General features: G+C 48.4%; 1 protein-coding gene and 1 long non-coding RNA gene across 2 annotated transcripts; one reads left to right on the forward strand and one right to left on the reverse strand.

Annotated features, from left to right (window-relative positions):
- Nucleotides 1–1,087: 1,087 nt before the first annotated feature.
- LOC117741790 (aurora kinase-like) lies at nt 1,088–24,101 on the reverse strand. The gene is made up of 8 exons (XM_034549014.1): nt 23,906–24,101; nt 23,152–23,246; nt 5,643–5,690; nt 5,300–5,518; nt 3,731–3,911; nt 3,464–3,634; nt 2,239–2,355; nt 1,088–1,728 (listed from the first exon to the last, which is right to left on the reverse strand). Exons 1-8 carry the CDS (start codon nt 24,099–24,101, stop codon nt 1,088–1,090), a joined length of 1,668 nt encoding a protein of 555 aa, XP_034404905.1.
- LOC117741407 lies at nt 12,103–14,377 on the forward strand. The gene is made up of 7 exons (XR_004610715.1): nt 12,103–12,540; nt 12,616–12,709; nt 12,828–12,957; nt 13,159–13,353; nt 13,451–13,484; nt 13,581–13,664; nt 13,750–14,377. It is a non-coding gene; the product is annotated as an uncharacterized LOC117741407 (long non-coding RNA).

The following is a 24,101-nucleotide window of genomic DNA, read 5'->3' on the forward strand; positions in this document are numbered from 1 at the left end:
ACAACGCATCAACATAACATGACCTGTTAAAACACATACTGTAGATAGCTCACGCAAGTTTACAACACATATGGCTAAAATAGAATAGTCACACCTATCAGGTGTGAAAAGGGGGATTTGTAGAAAAAATAAATACATTACACTGTTGGCAAATAATTCGAGACACATAGGCTTTTATTACGTTATTGTTTTAACTTTTGATGCATGCGCAGTAAGGCCCCCTGAGGACAGTGACCCTGGAGTGGGAAGAACACAGAGGAAGCTCAGCCACAGTAGAAAGCTACAAGAAAAGAACGGAGGTTGCTCGAGGGCAAGGACTCAAGGTTAGTTGAGAAGCACCCACTGATAACAGGGAACGAGAAGACAGACAGTGGCTTACTGATGCTCGTACACATAGAACAACTCCTATGCTGAGAGAACAGTTACAGCTAGTTCTCAGGAGCTGCAGCTGTGTTTATCAAGGCCACCTCATCCCGCCGACAACGCCATGCCCCCACCCTTGCACCCCACCGACAACATGCACACACACTGATGGATGAAGACCACCACAACCAATGGACGTGAGCCAGTGTGAGCAGAGATGCTCAGTGCTCCAACGGGGGAGCTTCTAGCTAGAATAAGCTCTGCCTGCTACAATAGTCTTAACCAATGGGACCTCACAAGAGGAATCCTATATGAAGTTTCAGCGCACTCTGTTTAAGCGCCTTTTTCCCTGGACATTCAACCCTGTTGATTGTTTTGATTAGGACCGTGCACGTATAACTGTACGGGATGCAATACTCTGCTTTTTATTACTGAATAAATGTTTGTGATTTTACCTCTCGACTCCGCTTGTCCGTTGAAAGCCTGAGCCACACACTTGTTCCCTGCGTTTTTACGCACAACACATCTTTGACTTGTGTGCTAAGTTTAGTTATGTTTCGAGCATGTTACATTGGTGTATTCGGTCACGGGCCTGTAGTCATTGAGTCCTGTGATCTTAGGTTTTTTGGGGACGGGGATGATGGTGGAGGCCTTGAAGCAGGCTGGAACGTGGCATGTTTCCAGGGAGGTGTTGAAGATGTCGGTGAACACCGGAGACAGCTGGTCAGGACAATGCTTCAGGGTGGAGGGGGAGACGGAGTCCGGGCGGGTTCTGCTTTTTAAACAGCCTGTTGACGTCTCTCTCCAGAATGGCGAAGGTCGTCACTGGGGAGGTGGAGGGTGCTACAGAGGTGTGAGCCCCTGATGGGTTGGGGGAGGGTGGGCTGATGGTCTGTGGCTTGTTGATGGAGCTGTGGGGGATGGCCTCAGGACTGCTCCATTGTCTTTCAAAGCGGCAGTAGAACTCATTCAGGTCGTCTGCCAGAAGCACATTGTTCATGGAGTGGGGTGATTTGGGCTTGTAGTTGGTGATCTGCCTGAGCCCTCTCCAGAGAGAAGCAGAGTCGTTTGCTGAGAGCTGTTGTTGCAGTTTCTCAGAGTACAGTCGTTTAGCATCTCTCACCGCCTTGCTAAACCTGTATTTTGACTCTGTGTACAGGTCCTTGTCCCCACTCCTTAATGCCTGGTCCTTCTGCAGTCTTAGCTTCCTGAGCTCCGCCGTGAACCAGGGTTTGTCGTTGTCCTTCTTGCTGACAAAGAAGAAGCCAGCTCCAGCAGGAGATGAAGATGGCCTAATGAGACCAGCAGCTAAAGAGTCATTATTATAATTCTCCATGGTTTTAATCTCCAGAGCCGCTTCCTCAACTAACAGTTAGCCAACCACAAGGGCGAGAACGAGATGGGGGGTGTCATGCGAGCGCACCCTACAGTGGCAGCCTCAAAAAAAGTTCAACAAATTGCCGTCCATCACGATGTAATACAATGTATGAATGAAGAGATTTCGGCAGCTCACTGAGATACGTGGCTGTTGAACCCTTTTCCCAGCTTGCAAGCTTGAATAAACGGAAAGACAACTTTGATTCCTTCGGAGACTCTGTTTGTTGCAATTGAATATTTGAACCACAACTCTCCACCTGATCAAACATAGAAATCTTCCACCACAATGTGCACCGTCGTCAACCCAGAAAAGCATAACCGCGACCGTGCGTATCCGTCCACACACTGAAATAACGGCTGCAATCACATTTCATTTGGCCAAATGAATGGAAGTGGAAGCAGTGTTCCATAAAGTGTTCCATAAAAATAAAAAGATGTTATGTCTAAAATTAATGAATAATCGTGATAAATAATTGCAATCTCAATATTATTCAAAACAATCGTGATAATAATCGATCAGGCCTAATATCAGCCATGGATGTTGCTTGAGCTGTTCCAGGGTCGGACGCTGTTCGGGATCTTCATTGAAACATCTTCGCAAGAAATCTTGGCAATCTGGACAGAAAGAAGGAGAAGAAAGGTTACTTTAGAACAGGGGTCGGCAACCCGCGGCTCTTTCATCCCTCTGATGCGGCTCCCTGGGGCTTTTGAAAATAATTAATGAGTATTTAATTTAAATGTATTTTATTTTAGTTTGTTCGTTTTTAAAATGTAATTCTAAATTTGAAGATTAAGGTGATCTTGTAACATCTAAATAAAACGTGTTAAAAAATGTTATGTCGCTGTTACGCTGTTACTATGCATCACAACCGCCAGCGCGCGATTTCTTTAACTTTTCGAATCCCAGGTAGGACAACTATGGAGAATTCTAAGAAGAGAAAAGTGTCTGAAGAAAACAGAACGTTCAATGGTACGTGGACAGATTCATTTGCTTTCACTGCTGACGAGACTGGTTTACCAGTATGCTTAATATGTAATGAGAAACTAGGAAACAACAAAAAGTCAAATGTCGCAAGACATTTCCAGAATAAACACGCAACCTTTGCTCAAAAATATCCGGATGGAGATGAGAGAAAAAAAGCTGTTTCGGAACTGATGCGGAAGGTTGATCTGAGTAAAAATCACTTCAAGAAGTGGATGAAGTCTGCAAATTCAAGTACATATGCGAGTTTTGTAGCCGCTCAGGAAATAGTCAGGCACGGGAAGCCGTTCACAGAGAGAGGACGGCATTTTTGGTTTGCTGACGGTGGATAATTTAAGTTCAGCGTTTTTTTTTCATAAATACAAGAAGGACTCAAATAGACATTGAGTATTTTACTTGAAAGTAACCTTCAACCCAACGTCAACGTCTTTTATTCGGAGCTCAAAATGTTTTGTTGCATGCAGAAATGTAATTTTGTTTTCTCTGCAGTCGTTCATTGATTTCATAAATGCAACACATTATAGTTTGTTTATACATAGCATAAAGGCAAAAAAACATTATATGCAGTGTTATTTCATTTTAAATGTCAAAAGGGTTTTGTGGCTCCCAGTGTTTTCTTTACTGTGGGAAACGGGTCCAAATGGCTCTTTGAGTGGTAAAGGTTGCCGACCCCTGCTTTAGAACGTCAACTAAAATGAACAGATTTGTGTCTGCCGACATGTTTCTGTATGTTTTTCTTACCTTCGGACAGAGTCTTGCTGATTCTCTGACCGTTTCTGATGAAGCTTTTGGTCGTAAAGTTACATCCATGGAGTGTTTCAAAGAGTACTACTCCTATCTGAAACACTGTGGTGGGTCCGGCTTTATATTCATGCTGAATGTACCACTCTGGGGGTGCGTGATCCAAGGTACCTAGAATATACAGACATAATAAAAAGACAGTGAGGAGGAGGAGGAACTTTGTTTCAATGTTAAAGTGAAGAGCAGGAGTAAAGCTGGACATCTTACCGGAGAAGGCGCAGTAAGAGGCTCCTCTCTTGACGAAGCAGCTCAGACCAAAATCAATCAGACGAACTTGCGGCACGTCCGAGCTGGTCTCAATGAGGATGTTTTCCATCTTGATGTCCCGGTGGAAGACACATTTGTCTTGAAGCTCAATCGCTGCATCGACCAGCTGTTTCAGTATAATCTGACAGATAAAAAGAGAGATGAGGGATTGGAGAGGAATGGTTTGACATGTTTTCATGGATGTGTCTGAGCTGACTACAACTGCAAGTTACAAAGTTTCTAAAACCCTCTTTCACCCATAGCCACTGAAATACACAAGAGGTTTTTAGTAGAGTCTGCAATAACCTCATCTGTTTATTTTCAGATATTTGTAGAAAAAATATATACATTACACTGTTGGCAAATAACTTGAGACTATAGAGCATTTTAATACAGCATTAAGGTAAATCTGCACACTAGCTTGCTTCAGCCTAAACAACACACAGCATGGACCCTAGCGTTAAGGTCACGTAAGTTCGCGCCGAGTTACGAGAGCCCAAGGCCGAACTCAGTGGGAAAAGACAAAATAAGGGAGCACCAGGTCCAAGCACATACACTGCCCTTATTTTGACTAGGGCAAAATACACAGTAGCGTCCCAGACGTTGGCCAAGGCCACCCCATCCTGCAAACTGGATTATGCCAGCTCCACTACGCCCCCACCCTTGCACCCCGACAACATGCACACACACTGATGGATGAAGACCACAACCAATGGACGTGAGCCAGTGTGGGTGGAAATACCCAGTGCTCCAACCAGGCCGCTTCTAGCTAAAATAAGCTCCGCCTGCTACAATAGTCTTAACCAATGGGACCTCTTAAGAGGAATCCTATACGAAGCTTCCGCTCGCTCTGTTTAAGTGCTTTTTCCTTGGACATTCAACCCTGTTGAATGTTTTGATTAGGACCGTGCACGTATAACTGTACGGGATGCAATACTTTTATTACTGAATAAATATTTGTGATTTTACCTCTCGACTCCGCTCGTCCGTTGAAAGCCTGAGCCGCACACTTGTTCCCTGCGTTCCGACGCACAACAAAATTGGTAGCAGAGGATGGTTGGCAGACAACCAAGAAGCGAGAAAGAGTTTTTTAAAACTTAGTTTCTCGCCACCAGCGAGCGGCGGCTCACTCCAACGGACCGGACCCCGAGGAAGAGCAGAGTTCTTCAGACTGACCTTGGGAAACTGATCACGAGTGCGCACTACTTAAAAAAGGTAAGCAGAACCTATTTTACTGAACTCTGCATATTGTAGCTATAGAATCTACTAAATTTGTGATCAGTAGTACCAAGTGTGAGTGTGCACAACATATTCCAATATTTATTTTAAGTTTAGGTGATCTGGAGCTTTGTCTACAACCTGTTTGGCTGCCTACACTACTGTTTCTTGATCCTAGAGCAATTACTTTGGTGAGTACAATGGTATCATGATGGTATCAAAAGCTAAGTAAATTGCTAAACAAATCTCATTGAAGTATACCCTCCCAGTTCCTTTAAAAACTTCAAAACACACAAGGATCCTCCAGCTTGCCTTAGCCTCCTCCTCTTGTAAGGAGCCTCCGTTGCATTTGATGTAACTGCACAGGTCCTCTGCATGGATCGGTCTCTCCAGCACCAGGATCAGCTCCTGGTCCAGATCGTACCAGTCCAGTAGGGACACAGGTGCTGACGTCCCAACTGATGCCCTTGTTTTGTCCGCCAGTCTCAACATGACAGCGACCTCTGAGGGGAGCTGCTTCCCATCATCGTCCTAAAACATCACAAAAGAGTCGCGGATGAGAGAGAACCATGATTCATGCATATATGTACATTCATAAAGTGAGTGCAGTGTTGAATACAGCTGATCTTAACAGCAGCAGGTGTAGCTCACTCACCACGTTTTTGGAGAAACCATTTATTTTGAGAATGCGTTTGATGGCAACCTACGAGATACAAACAAGACTTGTTAGCACTCCGTGCGTGTGTGTGTGTGTGTGGTTGCAACCTGTATCCCAAAGATTACGTTCCCCCAGAACTAAAATGTAATTTGCAATAACGTTTGACTGAAACGTATTTCTCTCCAGATTACGTTTGTTTTCGACGTATTACAAATAAACAGGTAGGTCTATCTTGTAAAAAGCAGAACAATCGGTGAAAGAATTTGCAAATCGTTAATAAAACATGATTTAAAAAGAAATAATGGAGCTATGAACTTGTTCTTTGGTCCATCCGTTCCTGGGACATGTGAGCCTTGCCCGGGGAAGGCACAGTCCACCTGAAAATATGTTAAATATGCATTATTATTATTAACCGCTAGCACTAAGGTCAGGGGAAAATCACCCGAACACGTGCCTGTTGAAAAGTTTTCGTCATGTTTGGATAAGAAGACTACATTACCCACAATACCCACACATGAGACAGATCGGACCACTGCAGTATTTTTTTTTAAACAGTTTAACTACAACTATGGAGTGGATTGTATCGAGATGCAATGTGCAACTCTAGGGAATTGTAGTTTTTTACTAAATAGTCTATTTCCTAAAATTGGAAGTTGTAAATACTGAATTGAGAACACACAGATTTAAAGGGATAATAAACATCCATCCATCCATTATCACCCGCTTATCCGGGGTCGGGTCGCGGTGGCAGCAGGTTCAGCAGGCCGACCCAGGCTTCCCTCTCACCCGCAGCACTTTCCAGCTCATTCTGGGGGATCCCGAGGCGTTCCAAGGCCAGCCGGGAGATATAATCCCTCCAGCGTGTCCTCGGTCTTCCCCGGGGCCTCCTACCAGTTGGACGTGCCCGGAAAACCTCTAATGGGAGGCGTCCAGGAGGCATCCTAACTAGATGCCCGAACCACCTCAGCTGACTCCTTTCGACACGAAGGAGCAGCGACTCGACTCCAAGCTCCCCCCTGATGTCCGAGCTCCTTACCCTATCTCTAAGGCTGAGCCCGGCCACCCTACGGAGGAAGCTCATTTCGGCCGCTTGTATCCGAGATCTCGTTCTTTCGGTCACGACCCAGAGTTCGTGACCATAGGTGAGGGTTGGAACGTAGACCGACCAGTAAATGGAGAGCTTTGCCTTCCGGCTCAGCTCCCTCTTCACTAAGACGGACCGGTACAGCGCCTGTTTTACTGCTGCAGCCGCACCGATCCGCCTATCGATCTCCCGCTCCACCTTACCCTCACTCGTGAACAAGACCCCGAGATACTTGAACTCCTTCGCTTGGGGTAGGCAGTTTGCCCCCACCTGGAGGGAGCAATCCGCCGGTTTCCGGCAGAGCACCATGGCCTCAGATTTGGAGGTGCTAACTCTCATCCCTGCCGCTTCGCACTCGGCTGCAAAACGCCCCAGTGAATGCTGGAGGTCACGGTCCGAGGAGGCAAACAGGACCACATCATCCGCAAACAGCAGAGAGGCGATCCCGAGACTCCCGAACCGGATCCTCTCCGCCCCCTGGCTGCGCCTAGATATCCTGTCCATGAAGGTCACGAACAGGACCGGTGATAAAGGGCAGCCCTGGCGGAGGCCAACACCCACCGGGAACGTGTCTGACTTACTACCGAGGAGACGAACACAGCTCCTACTGCAGGCATACAGAGACCGGATGGCCCGTGCCAACGGGTCCGGCACCCCATACTCCCGCAGCACCCCCCACAAAAACCCCCGAGGGACCCGGTCGAAAGCCTTCTCCAGGTCTACAAAGCACATGTAAACTGGTTGGGCAAACTCCCAGGACCCCTCCAGTAATCTTGCGAGGGTAAAGAGCTGGTCCACTGTTCCACGACCGGGACGGAATCCGCACTGTTCGTCCTGAATCTGAGGTTCGACAAGCGGTCGGAGCCTCCTCTCCAGCACCCTGGCATAAGCTTTTCCCGGGAGGCTGAGCAGTGTGATACCACGATAGTTCGAGCACACTCTCCGGTCCCCCTTCTTGAAGATGGGAACCACCACCCCGGTCTGCCAGTCCATGGGCACTGTTCCCGACCCCCATGCGACACTGAAAAGGCGTGTCAACCAAGACAGCCCAACAATGTCCAGCGCTTTCAGCATCTCAGGGCGGATCTCATCCACCCCTGGCGCCTTGCCACCAAGGAGCTTTTTGACTACCTTAGCGACCTCTGCCAGGGATATGGGTGAATCCACCCCAAAGTCTTCCGGCGCTGCCCCCTCTCCGGGGGACATGTTGGCCGGGTTTAGGAGTTCCTCAAAGTGCTCTTTCCACCGCCCGACGATGTCCCCAGTCCGGGTCAGCAGTTCCCCCCCCCTGCTGAAAACAGCCTGGGGTAGACCCTGCTTTCCCTTCCTGAGCCGTCGGATGGTTTGCCAGAACTTCCTTGAGGCCAACCGAAAGTCCTTCTCCATGGCCTCCCCGAACTCCTCCCATGCCCGAGTTTTAGCCTCCGCGACCATCGTCGCTGCAGCCCTTTTGGCCCGCCGGTACCCGTCAGCTGCTTCAGGAGACCCCTGGGCCAGCCAGGCCCGAAAGGCCTCCTTCTTCAGTTTGACGGCCACCCTCACCCCCGGTGTCCACCACCGGGTTCTAGGGTTGCCGCCACGACAGGCACCGATGACCTTCCGGCCACAGCCCCGAGCAGCCGCGTCCACAATAGAGGCTTTGAACAAGGTCCACTCGGATTCCATGTCCCCAGCCTCCCTCGGGATTTGTGAGAAGTTCTTCCGGAGGTGGGAGTTGAAGACCTCCCGGACAGGATCCTCTGCCAGACGTTCCCAGTTCACCCTCACTACACGTTTGGGCTTGCCAGGTCTCTCTAGCCGAGTCCCCCGCCATCTGATCCAACTCACCACCAGGTGGTGATCAGTTGACAGCTCTGCTCCTCTCTTCACCCGAGTGTCCAAGACATACGGCCGCAGATCAGATGATACGATTACAAAGTCGATCATTGATCTCCGGCCTAAGGTGTTCTGGTACCAGGTACACTTATGAGCCACCTTATGTTCGAACATGGTGTTCGTTATGGACAAACTGTGGCTAGCACAGAAGTCCAACAACAAAACACCATTCGGGTTCAGATCGGGCAAGCCGTTCCTCCCAATCACGCCCCGCCAGGTTTCTCTGTCATTGCCCACGTGAGCGTTGAAGTCTCCCAGGAGAACTATGGAGTCGGCAGGCGGCGCCCTTTCCAGGACCCCTCCCACCGACTCCAAGAAGGCCGGATACTCCGAAATGCTGTTCGGTGCATAAGCACAAACAACAGTCAGAGCCTTACTCCCCGCAACCCGTAGGCGCAGGGAGGCGACCCTCTCGTTCCCCGGGGAAAACTCCAACACAGCGGCGCTCAGCCGGGGGCTCGTGAGTATCCCCACTCCCGCCCGGCGCCTCTCACCCTGGGCAACTCCAGAAAAGGACAAAGTCCAACCCTTCTCCAGGAGCTTGGTTCCAGAGCCCATGCTGTGCGTGGAGGTGAGCCCAACTATATCTAGCTGGTACCGCTCCACCTCCTGCACCAGCTCCGGCTCTTTCCCCGCTAGTGAGGTGACGTTCCACGTCCCTAGAGCTAGTCTATGCTGCCGGCGATCGGCCCGCCCAGGTCTCCCGCCTGGCCCGCCGCCCGGTCTGCATAGCACCCGACCCCGATAATTCACCCTGCGGGTGGTGGGTCCACAGGGTGACAGCTGCTCCATGTTGTTCTTTCGGGCTGAGCCCGACCGGGCCCCATGGGTGAAAGCCCGGCCACCAGACGCTCGCCGACGAGCTCCCCTCCTGGGTCTGGCTCCGGGAGGGTGCCCCGGTTTCCCTTGTCCGGGCAAGGTGGCTACAATCCGTGGGCTGCTATTCATCAGGGTTTATTGAACCGCTCTTAGTCTGGGCTCTCCCCCGAGACCTGTTTGCCTTGGGAGACCCTACCAGGGGCTGACGCCCCGGACAACATAGCTCCCAGGATCACTGAGCCACTCAAACTCCTCCACCACGTTAAGGTGGCGATTCATAGGAGGAGGGGATAATAAACACATTTGTGCAATTAGAATTCATATATATAATTGTTAAATGGATGAATATTTACTTCAACCATTGTCAGGATCCCTGTCTGACCCATTGTGTGTTTACCTCTGTTCTCCCAAGTTTCCTTACCTCATGTCTGTCATCCCCCGTTTGTGTTGTTTTGGCTAAGTGCTCGTTGTGTGTGTGTGTGGGTGGCCACATGAGCGGTGCACAGCTGTGGCCTGTTGGATCATCACTGGCTCCATATCAACCCTGGTCGTGCAGGCCTGGGTTGTCAGTCTGTTACGTCTTCTGCCCCGGTAGTCTCCACTGCCGCTCCATGAGATTGTCCACTGGCTCGTTACGCTCGGTAATTCTCTCTCTCCTTTGTTCGCAGAGTACCTGCTCTCTTCTGCCTGCCTCCGGTGTTGTGCCTCGGGACTCACACCGTGATTTGCTGTTCCAACCTCCGACGTCGATCCTCGAGACTCACGCCGCAACCCGCCTGCCTCCGGTGTTGTGCCTCGGGACTCACACCGTGATTTGCTCTGCCAACCTCCGACGTCGATCCTCGGGACTCACGTCGTGATTGCTCATCTTTTAAGGAATAAAGTTCCTTACCCTTATCCTGTCTCCTGTGGTCTGCTCTTGGGTGCTAACACTGTTCTCCCGTGACAACCATAGCTTGACCATAATGGTCTGCACCCCCAGTTGTTGTCCATACTCAAACGAAAGCTGAGGTCAATAGTTCTCTATAACAGTTGGATCCATGTCTGTAGTCCATTTTGCTGCTGATTTATAAGCCTTTGGCTATGCACAAAGGTCAAGGTTCAAAGGTCAATATTTCAACGCAACAGCAGGTTGAGACCTTTCCAATGAAGTATTTAATTTTAATTTAAGTTTCCCATTTCTTGGGCACAACTCACCCCACGCATAGTTTCAGAGAGCACTATATATATTTCAATCAGGAGAGACCAGTCGAATAAAGAAAAGATAATTCTTCATTGTTAACAGTTTATATGTGATGATAAAGTCTCAGAGTCTTTGGCGCTTGGACTCTACAGGGAGATTAGTAATTGAGGGCCGTCTGCCCCAATCAGCAACAAGATAAATCCCCCTGTGGAGTCCAGACCTGTGGTGGTGATGATAAAGATCAGAATCAGAATTAGAACCATTTATTTCCAAGTATGTTGGACATAAAAGGAATTTGTCTTGGAGGGCGGTTCATGACATTGGACAATAAGACAAATATGAGAGATAGGACAATATGAACACAGTGCAAGAAATGGTCCTGGGGATGACAGAGTCAGTCAGTTGGGGATCCGTGCTCTGTTAATGAGCCTGACTGGCGACAGGAAGAAGCTGTTTGTGTGGCGTGAGGTCTTGGTCCTGATGGACCTCATCCTCCTGCCACATGGAAGGGACACAACCAGGTTTTGTCCAGAGTGAGAGTGGTCGGCTACAATCTTTCTTGCTCGCTTCAGGGTCCTTGAAGAGAACAAGTCCTGAAGAGACGGCGGATAGCCAATCAATCACCCTCTCGGCAGAGCGAATGATACGCTGCATTCTGCCCTTGTCCTTGGCAGATGGTGGTGATGATGTTGGTGGTTCTGATGAGGCTAATAGAATGATGAGTTGATGAAGCTGATGGATCTGCGAAGATTGGGCAGAGCTGGGGAGGTGGAGGGGTGCGTAACAGCAACATGAATGAACTGAAGGTAGAGAGACATGAGTATGGTCTTCCGACTGAATTTACGTTGTAGTGCAGCCTTTAGTTGATTAGCCTTTTGTCGTTATTTTGTGTCTCTTTGTACCCGTTTTAAGTTTATTTGTTGTTATGAGTCGCCTACTGGTTAGTTTGATCCTTTGAGTTACATTTTGTAGTTGGAGGAAGAGGGGCCCCTGTCATCTTGGACTCGCCTGTTCCCGGAAGGCCCGTTGAGTAATCGATCAATGTCTGAGTCAGAGGGGCAAGGTTTTTGCCATAACTCTATACAAATTGACAGTTTGCTGTGTGATAAAGATTTATAATATAATTTGCTTTCAAGTTGTAGTTTTTAACACTTGAATGTTGAATTGCATACTTTGGGACCTCTAGTTTTTACTGGCCCAAGGTTCTTTGCACAGATTTCAGTATGTGGATGTTTTTTTTTCATTCTAAAAGTGATGGGGGTGGGTTTCATACTTTTTGTATTTTGGAGGTATGTTCAATGTTGTGCATTGTACGTTGTATAACTGCATATCACATTAGGCTTACTGATAAACATATTTTTTTAATTGACAAAAGGATTCAACATATTCAGGTAAACAATAGCAGCACATACAGAACACACATACATACATAAGTTATCGGGTTGTCAGAAGTGTATTTATGATAGATTGCGTCACTACGTGTCATGTCACGAATTTTGTCCTCGTCATGTTTCCCGTTGGCGCCGAACCGATCTTTTGGCTCGATCTTTGACTGCAAAGGGAATCCACCGGTAAGGATGTTTGGTAAAAATATATATATAGTTGGTGTGTTTGGGGCGATATGGAGCTGACACATGTGTCACACTTTTAAAGTAATTCTGAGTTAAATTAAGTACAACTTGTATTACAAAGACAAAATGAAGTATTGGTAATGCAATTGATGCATGTTAACACAGGATCTTTGACATCTATCTTCCCATTAATTATGCTTTCATATTTACTAGATTGGCATACCATCTGCTGAGAATTTCCAAAGAAGTTTCTTGGAGTGGACGTATTGCCGGCACGAGATTGACAAACTTCTTGGAGATGACCATTTCTCTCGCAGTGTCTCTTGACGGCAACAGAAAAATGTATCGCTTCAAACGTAGGGGGTAAGTTGCGAGAAAGCAACATAGACATTTTCTTTATATACTATATTCATCCATTCACTGTTTTTTTCTTCCTAGGACAGATGAATGCCCATATTTTGAAGGGACTTTCATTGCCAAGGACACAGATGTTGAAGAATTTGTGAAACGGGTTAGAGACAAAGTCAAATCTGTGAGTTTTACTGTGATACATGTCATATCATTCTCTTTATGTGCAAAAGTTAGTTGTGGATTGTAAGGTTTAAAATGCACAAGATGTAATTACTTTGTTGTAACGGTTATTATATTAGGCACCTGGACACCCATCCTGTGGGAAATCTAACTTCAAAGCAGGGAGGGAGGCTACCAGAAAGTCCGAGCCCAGGCTGGATGAAGAGGGCATGATGACATCAGTCTGCAGACACTGCATTCTATTTAGTGGTAAGAAAATATATGTTGGAGTTTAAAATTTTAAACCTATTTTCATCTATTGGGTACTTACAAAAAAAGGCAGCTATGATTCATAAATAATTATAGACTTTTTAAAAAGTAATTAAGAATTGTTGTATATTTTAGAGTAAACAAAAATATAGAGATTCAAATAAACCCCTTTAAAATAAATCATTTTTGTTTTGGATGCAGGTCGCAACATGTTTCGCGGGGAAATATTTGCCTACCCTCTCTACCTACAGCACGATCTTGGAAAAGAACACAAGATTGAGTTCATTTGCACTGATACTGATACTACCCGTATGTACAGAGGGTAGTTAAATCTTTTCTAGAGCTGCAGTATGTCCTGCAAATGCGTCCATTTCTATCCACTCAACAAAGTGTGAGGTATACATTCAAATGTTATCTTTATGATGTTTTTTGGCTAACAGTGTATTTGTATGTCTCAGTTGACTAAATTACATTTATTTCTGACTGTTGTCAGGTGGAGTGGAGTGGTCGCAACCAGGAAGGGGCAGGTATGTTCTAACGATATTTTCCAGTAAATAAAAAAGTACAACATTGGCATTAACGCCTTGTAAAGATCACAACGTTTCTGTTTGAAATGGCTCTAGGTTTGACAGTTGGAGAGGAAGTGGAAGCTGTGAACTCGTACCTCTCTCGTGTCGCAGTGACCACACAATACATGCCCAAAGCCAGTAAGTAGCAGATTTAAAGGTCTTCATTATTGCGACTCATACTCTGTTCCAGTTAAATCCTAAGAAGTAAAGCAATGCGTTACAGGACGCAATGACATGATAATAATTCATGCTCGGGGATGGAGGAAGAAGCAGATCTTGCACAGATACCTGTCTCAGAGATTTGTGAAGGTACGTTTTTGTCATGTAATTTAATAGCATTTTTAAAATATACAATACAACAATGTACAGAAGTTTTGGCTGCAACCGTTTGAAAAAACAAACAAACATTATGTTCAGTGGAATAATTCTGGCGGCTAAGAACAGAATAACTGTCAAAAGACTAAGAAGAGGACTGTTGAGCGAGAAAAGGACAAGCAAACCCTATTAACACTGCAGACAACAGAAGGGGAAATGAAGCAGTGGGTGAAGTAAGTTGCAGAGTGGGCTGCATCAAGTAAGATTTATTCTGTAGCTATCTAAATTTTAACTTTCAACTGATAGTCATTTAAAAATAATGGAAATTGTGTTAATTGACAATTGAGTGTTTACAATAAGGTCCAAAGTCCATCAACTGACAGGACCAACAGGGACTGCAGTGTGTCATGGAAGGCCTCGTCCTTAAAATCAAACAGCGGAAAATAGAGCTGTACAGAGACATTGGTGAGTTATTATTATTCATATTAATGTATTGTTTTGAAAAATACTTGTACGTGACGTAGTACTTTGTAGCATGTTCACAGAAAGATGTTTGTAACAAATTTATAGATAATAACAAATACCGCATGCCCAAGCGCAACATTATTGCAAAGGAGAAGCGGAAACGGGAGGAAGCAATTGCAGCCTACAACGTCCATGTGCCAGACAGAGAAGCTGTTGATACAGCAGATGAGTGAAGACTTCCCCATTTGGCCATGGGATTCTAGTAAATGCATTTTTATATTGCATTTTATATCTATTGTGTGTATTTTTTTACATCTTTGCTGTTCCAATACTGTTTATAGTCTGACTAGCAGTCATATAGTGTGTATTTAAATCCCGTTTGTACTCTTTGTCATTTTGTCTATTGTCTTTCAGGAGTAATAGAAGTGTTCAGTTATTAACATTTATTGAAGTTTGTTTTCATTACTGTTTGAGAAATTCAAGATTATCACTTGGTTACAGCATGAAGCTGACAGACCTCGGCGTCCCAACTCCCACCTGCAACTGGATTCTGGACTTTCTGATAGAAAGACCCCAGGTGGTGAGAATTGGAGGACGGGTGTCTACCGAGCTCACAGTCAGCACAGGATCCCCACAGGGCTGCTGCCTTAGCCCCAAACTATTCACCCTGTACACCCATGACTGCACCTCCACCCAGGACAACACCATCCTCATCAAATACGCCGATGACACTACCGTCCTGGGGCTCATCAAGGGGAGCGGGGATGAGTCAGGCTACATGACCCTGGTGAACAACATCCTGGTCTACGGAGAGGAGAACGACCTCATCCTCAACACAAACAAGACCAAGGAAATAATACTGGACTTCAGGAAGAACCCTCCCCCTCTACAGCCTCTCATCATTAAAGGGACTGAGGTGGAGAGGGCTGACGGGTGCAGATTTATGGGAATGCAGGTGACATCTGACCTGAGCTGGACTCTTCACACCTCAGCCACAGTGAGAAAGGCCCAGAAAAGGCTTTATTTCATCAGGATGCTCAGGAAAGCTGGTCTGAACCGTCACCCTCTCACCCAGGCCTATAGAGGACTGATAGAGAGCATCCTCACCGCAGGCATCACTGTGTGGTATGGGAACACCACACAGGCTGAGAGGAAGGCTCTGCAAAGACTCATAAGGACTGCGGAGAGGATCACAGGGACACAACTTCCGTCCATGGACTCTATGTATGTGCAGCGCTGTAGTAAAAGAGCAGAGGGAATCATTGGAGACTCACTTTATCCAGCTCACTCTCTGCTCAGACACAAACACTGCACATACAACCTGGGACACAGCAGAGCAGACAGCATCGTCACCCACAGGACACGCTTCTTTAACAGCTTCTTCCCTGCCACAGTCAGACTAGCCTACCTACCTACTTATTATCTCTGCACTCTCCTTTCCTTTCTTATGTTTATTTTTGATAACCTGTTCCTGTACTTAATACTGTTAATACTGTAAATACGGCATACACTTTACCACTATGTACAGTGTGTCTTTTGTACAGTGTTTTTTAAAATATATTTTTCATTTTTCATATTTCTATTATTATTACGGTTACTACTATTATTATTATAGTGTGTTTGTTTTGTACCTCTGTTGACTCGGAGAACCCTGCACAAATAATTCTGATGTGTCTGGACTGCTGATCTAGGCACAGATGGCAAATAAAAAACCTTGAACCTTGAATCCAAAGTCCCTCTTGAGACAAAGAAACGTGTCTTTGATCAAGAAATGCTGCTGTCTCGACTTCGAGAAGAAGATAGGATTCTCATCAAAGAGAGGGGATCTGTGAAAAAGTTTCAAGAGAGAGATCCTGCAGATAGAGTAGAACCTGGATACACACTATGTATTTAACTGAAATATAAAGGCCTATGATCCTTATTTGACATGTATTTGATGGTGATTTATTTGAATGCAAAGTTATTTAATGATCACAAATGTATAGAACAACGTGAGCTTGCATAGGCCAGTATCTTTGTCACCGTTCTTGTCAATGTAATGTTGCTCATTTCCCATTTTTAGGCTGTCCTTTAAGCATGTCCTTGGAGGCACGGAAACGCACGTAGGGAAACTCCCATTTGTCTTAATGGGGGGTATCCCTACGAGCGTCCCTCGTGTGACGTTCGACCTTATTACGTATGAGGTCACTTGGGAATCCCCATTGTAGGAAAGTTGTATGAATCAGTTTAGGTGAAAAAAACTAGTTATGGTATACACGAACAATTCCGATGACACATATCAATGGCAGACGCTGAATGCTGTCATAATGCGCGGGCGATACAAGATATATGGGAATTATATTAACCCATTCATTAAAATAAGTAATGAGGGAGACAAGTTTGTTAGCGATCAAGCGACAAGGCTTTTCCCAATACATTACTTATAAAACCCTAGAACACAAGGTGGGCGTGTCTCCCTGATCCAATCCCTGGTCTTTTCAACAGGCACGTGTTCGGGTGATTTTCCCCTGACCTTAGTGATAGCGGTTAATAATAATAATGCATATTTAACATATTTTCAGGTGGACTGTGCCTTCCCCGGGCAAGGCTCACATGTCCCAGGAACGGATGGACCGAAGAACAAGTTCATAGCTCCATTATTTCTTTTTAAATCATGTTTTATTGACGATTTGCAAATTCTTTCATCGATTGTTCTGCTTTTTACAGGATACCTGTTATTTTGTTTTATGAGAAGTAAGTACACCTGTCATAATAGGCAGACGATATAACATATACAATAATAATAAATAAGACTAGAATACGCTTTCCCCAATTAATAACAGCATTGTAGGAAAGCGAGAAAACAAACGGTAAAGATACTGTAACGTTTCGCTACGTTTGCTTATGACACGGTGACAGGTTATTGTCCTTGGAGGCACGCTTTATTGATAGCCGTTCACGAGACACTCACATGCTACCAGCACCGACAGTTTTACAACAACAACAAGGTTGAGGGCCCCCGGACAGGTCAAACCCAGCCTCCCCTCTGTTCCACCAATCACAGGCATGCACCTCGACCATCATGCCTGCGATTGCTAGAGAGAAGGGGTTGTCGTACAAAGCCCCCTTTACAGGGTCGCTACATTACCCTCCCCTTACAAAGTTCCTTGCCCCCAAGGAACACCTGAACAACAGGAACATTACCCCGTAACCCCTCTCCACAATGATGGAAAAAAAATAACATTTCCCAGTAACCCTTCTCCACAATAATGGAAAAAAATAACATTTCCCAGTAACACTTCTCCACAACAATGGAAACAATCAGAACTCTTATTCTTTTTAAATTTTTTATTTTAAAGAAGATCAGGGTGGACTACCGTCACCAGGGCGCGTTCTTGCCCTCTCTGGAACCTAAGGTCTCACATTCAACTATCCCCTCAGCCCTATCTAACCACAAAGTCTCTCCACCGGTCCGGAGGCCTTCTCTTTCTTTGCGGCCGGGCTGTGTCCACTGGGTCAGAGGGGACGGAGAGGACTGCCGCTCCTGCCCTGTGGGTCTGCAGCCCAGGGCGTGGGCGTGGTGAGGTTCCTGCGAGTTGGAGACATAGGCACTGAACCCCCCTGCGTCATCCCAGGAGAGCTGGCCGGGGAGTGAGCAGGGAGGGCAAGCTGGGGAGTAGTTCCCTGTACCCCTGATGCCAGTGGAGAAGAGACCCCTGTAGGGGGCCAGCCGATCTCTGTGGAGCACCACCCTCCTTCCCTTAGGGGGTAGCTGTACCCTGTACACGACCTCTCCCACCCTCTCCAAAACTCTACAGGGACCGGCCCATTGGCTGTCGAGCTTTGGGCACCGGCCTTTCTTACGCACAGGGTTGTAGACCCAAACCAGTTCTCCAGTCTGCGTTTTTGTCTCACCCCTGCACTCAGCTGCTGTTTCCGAGCAAACACATGGACGGCTTCGAGGCGGTCCTGCAGTGTCCTGGTGTACTCAGGGCCTGGGGGGGTGTCTGGGGGTTCAGGGAGCCGTCCAAAGGCCAGTTCCGCAGGGGTACAGAGCTCTCTCCCCAGCATCAGTAGTGCGGGCGTACAGGATGAGGTCTCCTGAACTGCAGAGCGACACGCCATGAGCACCAAAGGCAAATGCTTGTCCCAGTCGCGCTGGTGCTGCGACGTGAGGATGCCAGCTGCTGGCCCATGGTGCGATGGAATCTTTCCACCAACCCATCACTCTGGGGACACAGGGGGGAGGTGCGCGGAAGCAAACCCATCACATCCACGGCCAACCTTTCCATCGGTGCCCCCACTGGAAACTGCTGCAGTGAAGCGTGAGAGCGACCTGGGGGACCCTTTCGTGCCATACAGGGGTCACAGCGGCGGCAATAGTCTTCCACGTCCCTCCTGCACTGTCCCCAGTAGAAGCCGTAACGGAGACACTGCAGTGTTTTGGAAACTCCAATATGTCCAGAGCCGGCAGCTCCATGCATGGCTTCAAGCACCGCATCCCGTAGGTCCTTGGGGACCACCATCTGCCACTTTTCCTCTCCCGTTGCTGGCTCCTTCCATGAGAACACTGCCACCTCCTCCAACCGACAAACTGCAGCACAGTCTCCCTCCTCCTCACGCAGTTCCTTCTCGCGAGTCTCTCTCCACTCGCAGTAGCGGCACCCACCTGCGGCACATGGACGCCGTGAGAGTGCATCAGCATTTGTGTGGCGTGTCCCAGCCCGGTGCTCTACGGTGAAGTCAAAAGCCTGCAGCTCCTCCAACCACCTGGCCACCTGACCATCTGGCTCCTTAAATGTCATGAGCCACTGTAGAGCAGAGTGGTTCGTCCTCACAGTGAAAGTCAGGCCACACAGTTAGTACTTGAAGTGCCTGATTGACAGCACCACTGCCAAGAGCTCTCTGCGGGTGACGCAGTAGCGCCGCTCAGCCTTGTTGAATGCAGGGCTGAAGTAACCCACCACTCGCTCCCCTTTGGGTCTTGCCTGGGAAAGTACTCCCCCGACGCCTGACCCGCTAGCGTCTGTGTCCAGTGTGAAAGGTAAGCTAGGGTCTGCTGGGGCAAGCACCGGAGCCTCAAACAGGGCGCACCGAAGGTTGCTGAACGCCATCTGGCATTGCTCCTTCCAGCAAAAGTCGCTGTCCTTCTGCAGCAGCTGGAACAGAGGCACAGCAGTGCACGCAAACCCTCGTACAAACCTCCTGTAGTACGAGGACAGGCCCAAAAAACTCTTCAGCTGTTTTTGGTTGGTGGGGGTTGGCCAGTCAGCGACAGCCTGCACCTTTTTTTGCATTGTGCCAATGCCCTCACCGCCAACCCGGTGTCCCAAGAAGGATACCTCTCTCTGCATGAAGTGGCACTTTTCCAGGTGCAGCTTCAGGCCTGCTGCTCTGATTTTTTTTAGCACCAGCCACAGTGACACCAGGACTTGCTCGAATGAGTTACCGTGAACCAGGATGTCGTCCAGGTAAACTAGGCACTGCTGACGGGGAATTCCCTCCAATACCTTGTCCATCAACCTTACAAAGGTGGCAGGGGCATTACAAAGTCCAAAACTGAGGACCTTGAACTACCACAGCCCCCCGCCCGGTCTTGGGCCGGGCCTCCGGGGCGTGAGGCACCTGGTAATATCCACTGCGGAGGTCCAGGGAGAACCAAGAGGACCCCGAGACCAGGTCCAAAGACTCATCAATGCGTGGCAGTGGGTATGAATCCTTCTTGGTTACCCCGTTTACAGGCCTGTAATCAGCGCAGAGTCACCAACCGCGTATCTTTTTGGGAACCATGACAACTGCTGCTGCCCAGGGGCTGTCGGAAGGCTCGATGACACCCGCCTGCAGCATGCTTGCGACCGCTTCATCACAAGCTTGTTGGCGGGCCAATAGGAGGCGGCGTGGGCGGCACTTGATAGGACACGCATCCCCTGTGTCAATCTCATGCTGTACTAGATGGGTTTGCCCCACCTCGTCCTCGCTCTTGGCGAAACTGCCTTGGAACTCTAGCAGAAGCTGCCACAGCTGCTCCTGCTGCTGGGGAAGCAGGCCGCCACAGTTCTTGCTCCACACCTCCCTCACCGCAACCAGAGTCCCCTCCTCCTCCTTCTGGCAACCCCCAGGCGGGGGTGGGGCTGCGTAGCTCATGATGGGGTCAGATGGGGAAGATGCAAGGGGTGCCTCAGGGGAGAAAGAAAGGGGTGCTGGGTTGCTGTCTACAGTCTCTACCGTACTCGCTGATGGTGCGGGAGGAACAAGGGGATGCAGTGGAAGGGTGAGGGTGGGGATCATCGCTATAGCCGGCCTGCAGCCCTCAAAAAGTCCAACCCCAGGATACATGGGTCTTGATCTGCAGCTATCCACACCAGGTGACCCCCACCGTCAGTAGACCCTTGCCTTTCATGGGTGCAAGCTCTCCGGTGACCGTGCGCACGGCGGTGGCGTCGAACTGAATCCAGTCTGGGACCATATCTGGTCTAATTACTCTGCAGACTGACGCATCGAACAGAGGGCTGGAAGCCGTTTTGTCCCAGCAGGTAGAGGGGGTTGACCGCCCGGTCCTGTACATCAGCCGGAAGCTGTCGGAGAGGGAGGGCCAGTACAGCACGGTGGAGAAGGAGTGCCTGGCCTGGCCTAAGTCGGGCGGTGGAGGTATGTGGTGGCTGGGGCGTGGGTATGCTCAGCTGCGGAGGGGTGTGGGGGAGTGGTTCAGGGAACAGGTGCCGGGAATAGGCCTAATTGCCCTCAGCTGCAGAGAATCAAGGCCTGAGTGTCTCTGCCCTATATATGGGGCATACAGTTGGAGGCTCGAGAGAGAGATTTTTTTTTTTGATTTTTACAAAATCTTTATTTTATATGAAAAAAAAAGAATATACGAACAAACACACACATTGTAAACACATTAACTAAATAGAACAACAAATGAATCTGAGAGGTGGTCCCTCTCCGTCGCGTCCTCGTCCTGCAGCACCTCCGTCTCGTCCTCGTAGCAGGGAAACCACCGCCGACACGCCTCCCAGTTCAGGACTGTCCACCTCCGTCAGTACGGTCCTCTGGACGTCGGTCCTCTGGACGTCGGCCCTTGCATTTCAACTCTGCCTCAAACTCCTTAATCGCTCTACCGACAGTAACAGCGAACTTCCTCAACCTCCAGCCCTCCCGATCAGTAAAACTCTTCACGGCCTTATTGGCCATGTGGAGCCGGATGGACTTAACAAGTCTCGGAAAGTCCGAGAAGTGATCCTCTATAAAAATCCTCTGGTTTTTAGTCCTACCTAGAAACCCTTTTAATTCGTCCACACTGTAGACATCTGGGTGCTCCTCACCTTCCTCAGAGGAGGAGTCCTCCTCCATACTGGACTCAGACTCCTCGTCCCCCTTACCCGAAGCTCCCTTCTTGGCCCGTGAGCTTTCCTCATCCTCCCTGCTCTTCCTCTTCAGACGGTGAGCCTGACCCTTCTCCTCCTCCTCCTCCTCCATGTCAACCTCACCGTCTGACCACACGTAACCCTCCTCCTGCCCACATCTTTCCTTCCCTCCCCCCTCCTCTTCCACCTGCTGGGCCCCACCCAGCTCCTCCCGACCCCCCTCTTCCACCTGCTGGGTCCCATCCAGCTCCTCCCGACCCCCCTCTTCACCCTGCTGGGCCCCACCCAGCCCAGCCCGACCCCCCTCTTCACCCTGCTGGGCCCCACCCAGCTCCTCCCGACCCCCCTCTTCACCCTGCTGGGCCCCACCCAGCCCAGCCCGACCCCCCTCTTCACCCTGCTGGGCCCCACCCAGCTCCTCCTGACCCCCCTCTTCACCCTGCTGGGCCCCACCCGTCTCTCCCTGTGCCTCCTGCCGGTCACCTCCGACCCCCTCCGGACCCTCCTGGTTCTGTCCCTCAGGAGCCGCTTCACTAGAAGCGTGCTGCTCAGCTGCCCTCTTACTTGGGCACTCCCTGGCCTGATGCCCCTCACGTCCACACCGGAAACATTTCCCGTTTCCAGAGGTCACAAACAGCACATAGTCAAAACCCTCGACTCTGGTCTTGATCACGAGGTTGAGCTCCTCACTCCTGTTGTTCAGGACCATGAGGAGCTGCCTCCTGTGCGACACCACGTGCTTCTGCAGGGGAGACCTGCACCCAGAGGAGACCTTCCTCACACCCGACACCACCCTCCCGTGCCTCGCCAGCTCTCCGAGCAACACCTCGTCCCTAATGAACGGGGGCACGTTGTCCACCATGACTCTCACCGCCGGCATTACCAGCAGCAGCACCGGCACCACCGTGCCCTTCACCACGATGCCTCTCGCCGCCACCGTGCTCACCTTCTCCACGCTGTCGAGGAAGATCACGACCGCGCTGTTCATGCGGGCGGCGGACTTCACGCTGCCGTGACCCACCACCCGCCCTACCGCCAGACTGCAGTCCTCCACGGAGCACGCGAAGCCCGGTGCAACTCTCAGGCCATGTCCCCGAGTCAACCAGCTGAGATCCATCGCGCCGGCCGGCTGCGACAACACGCACACAACAAACCACCAAACCCCCTCGTGCACACAATAACCCCACACACACTACAACACACACTACCACACACGCTACAACATACACTGCCTTCTGTCGACCACTCCAACAAGAAAAACAGACAAAAACCACCATTTACTCACACAACACCGCTCTCAGCTCACAACCTCCGACCTCACGCTCAGAGAGAGAGAGAGAGAGAGAGGAGCAGAGGCACAGTCGAGAGAGTAATAAAGTATATTACGAATCAAATCCCTGTTTGTGATTCATCCTTCCATTTTAGCTCTGGGGGAATGTAATCTTTGGGATACAGGGTTGGTGTGAGTTTATGTTTATTTACAAGAATGTGTGTACACTTACAGGTAGAGTATCTGCTTTGCGGTAGCCAGCAAATACAGTTCCAAATCCTCCTATACCAAGCATTTCCTGTTGTTTGAATTTTGCCTCAAAATCAGCTGAACACACAAAAACATTATCTGTTTTAATATAGTTATGAGTAACAATTGTTATATTACATTACCTCCGTTCTACTATGAATCCCTCTATTGTTATACTAAATCCTATTTTTACACTAACACGAGTTCAAAAATAGTATGCCTTCCAAAACCTGAGTAAAAATAAAATGTCTCACTGTCCTCTCAAGGTATCATGCAGGTAGTTTTATTTGTCCTGTTGTTGACATATCTGTCTGCAACCCAATACAATTGAGTTTAATTAAATGGAGTTATTGCTGATCTCAGCATTGAAAGATTTAACAGCAACATTTATTTCCAAAAACAGGATACTCAGGATAATCTACAAGCCTCACTGTAATCAGTATCTATTGGCCCAAGCTCATACCAAAGAAATAGTCCAAAAGAAACCAGTTTTTTACAAGCTGTGATCTCCAAAAATAAATAAATAACTTACAGACATCTTTCAAAAACGGAGGTAAAAACTGTCTTTATAAATAGATGTGATAATGTGGTTTTCTTTGTAATGCAGGTGAATTTAAGTCTTTACATCAATATAGCAACAACATGATATGCATTTATGTAATAGATCTGAGCACATCACCAGTGTCTGACCCCTGTGTTCAGTAAACTAATGGTATAAACTCACATGATCAGCTTACCTTCGCTAGAGCCTGCCGTAGAGGACGCCGAGTCAAGTCTTCTACCTTCTTTCTTCTTTTTTCCTCTCACATTGACAACTTCCTCTGGGTCGGTTGGGTCTTCACTTTCTGAAAGCCTCGTCCTTTTGTTGACCTGACGGTAAATACTGGACTTCCTTTTCACCAGCCTTTGTGTGAAACCAAAAATATTGCCCAT

The sequence above is a fragment of the Cyclopterus lumpus genome, chromosome 13 (genome assembly GCF_009769545.1).
Source record: "Cyclopterus lumpus isolate fCycLum1 chromosome 13, fCycLum1.pri, whole genome shotgun sequence".
NCBI lineage: Eukaryota > Metazoa > Chordata > Actinopteri > Perciformes > Cyclopteridae > Cyclopterus > Cyclopterus lumpus.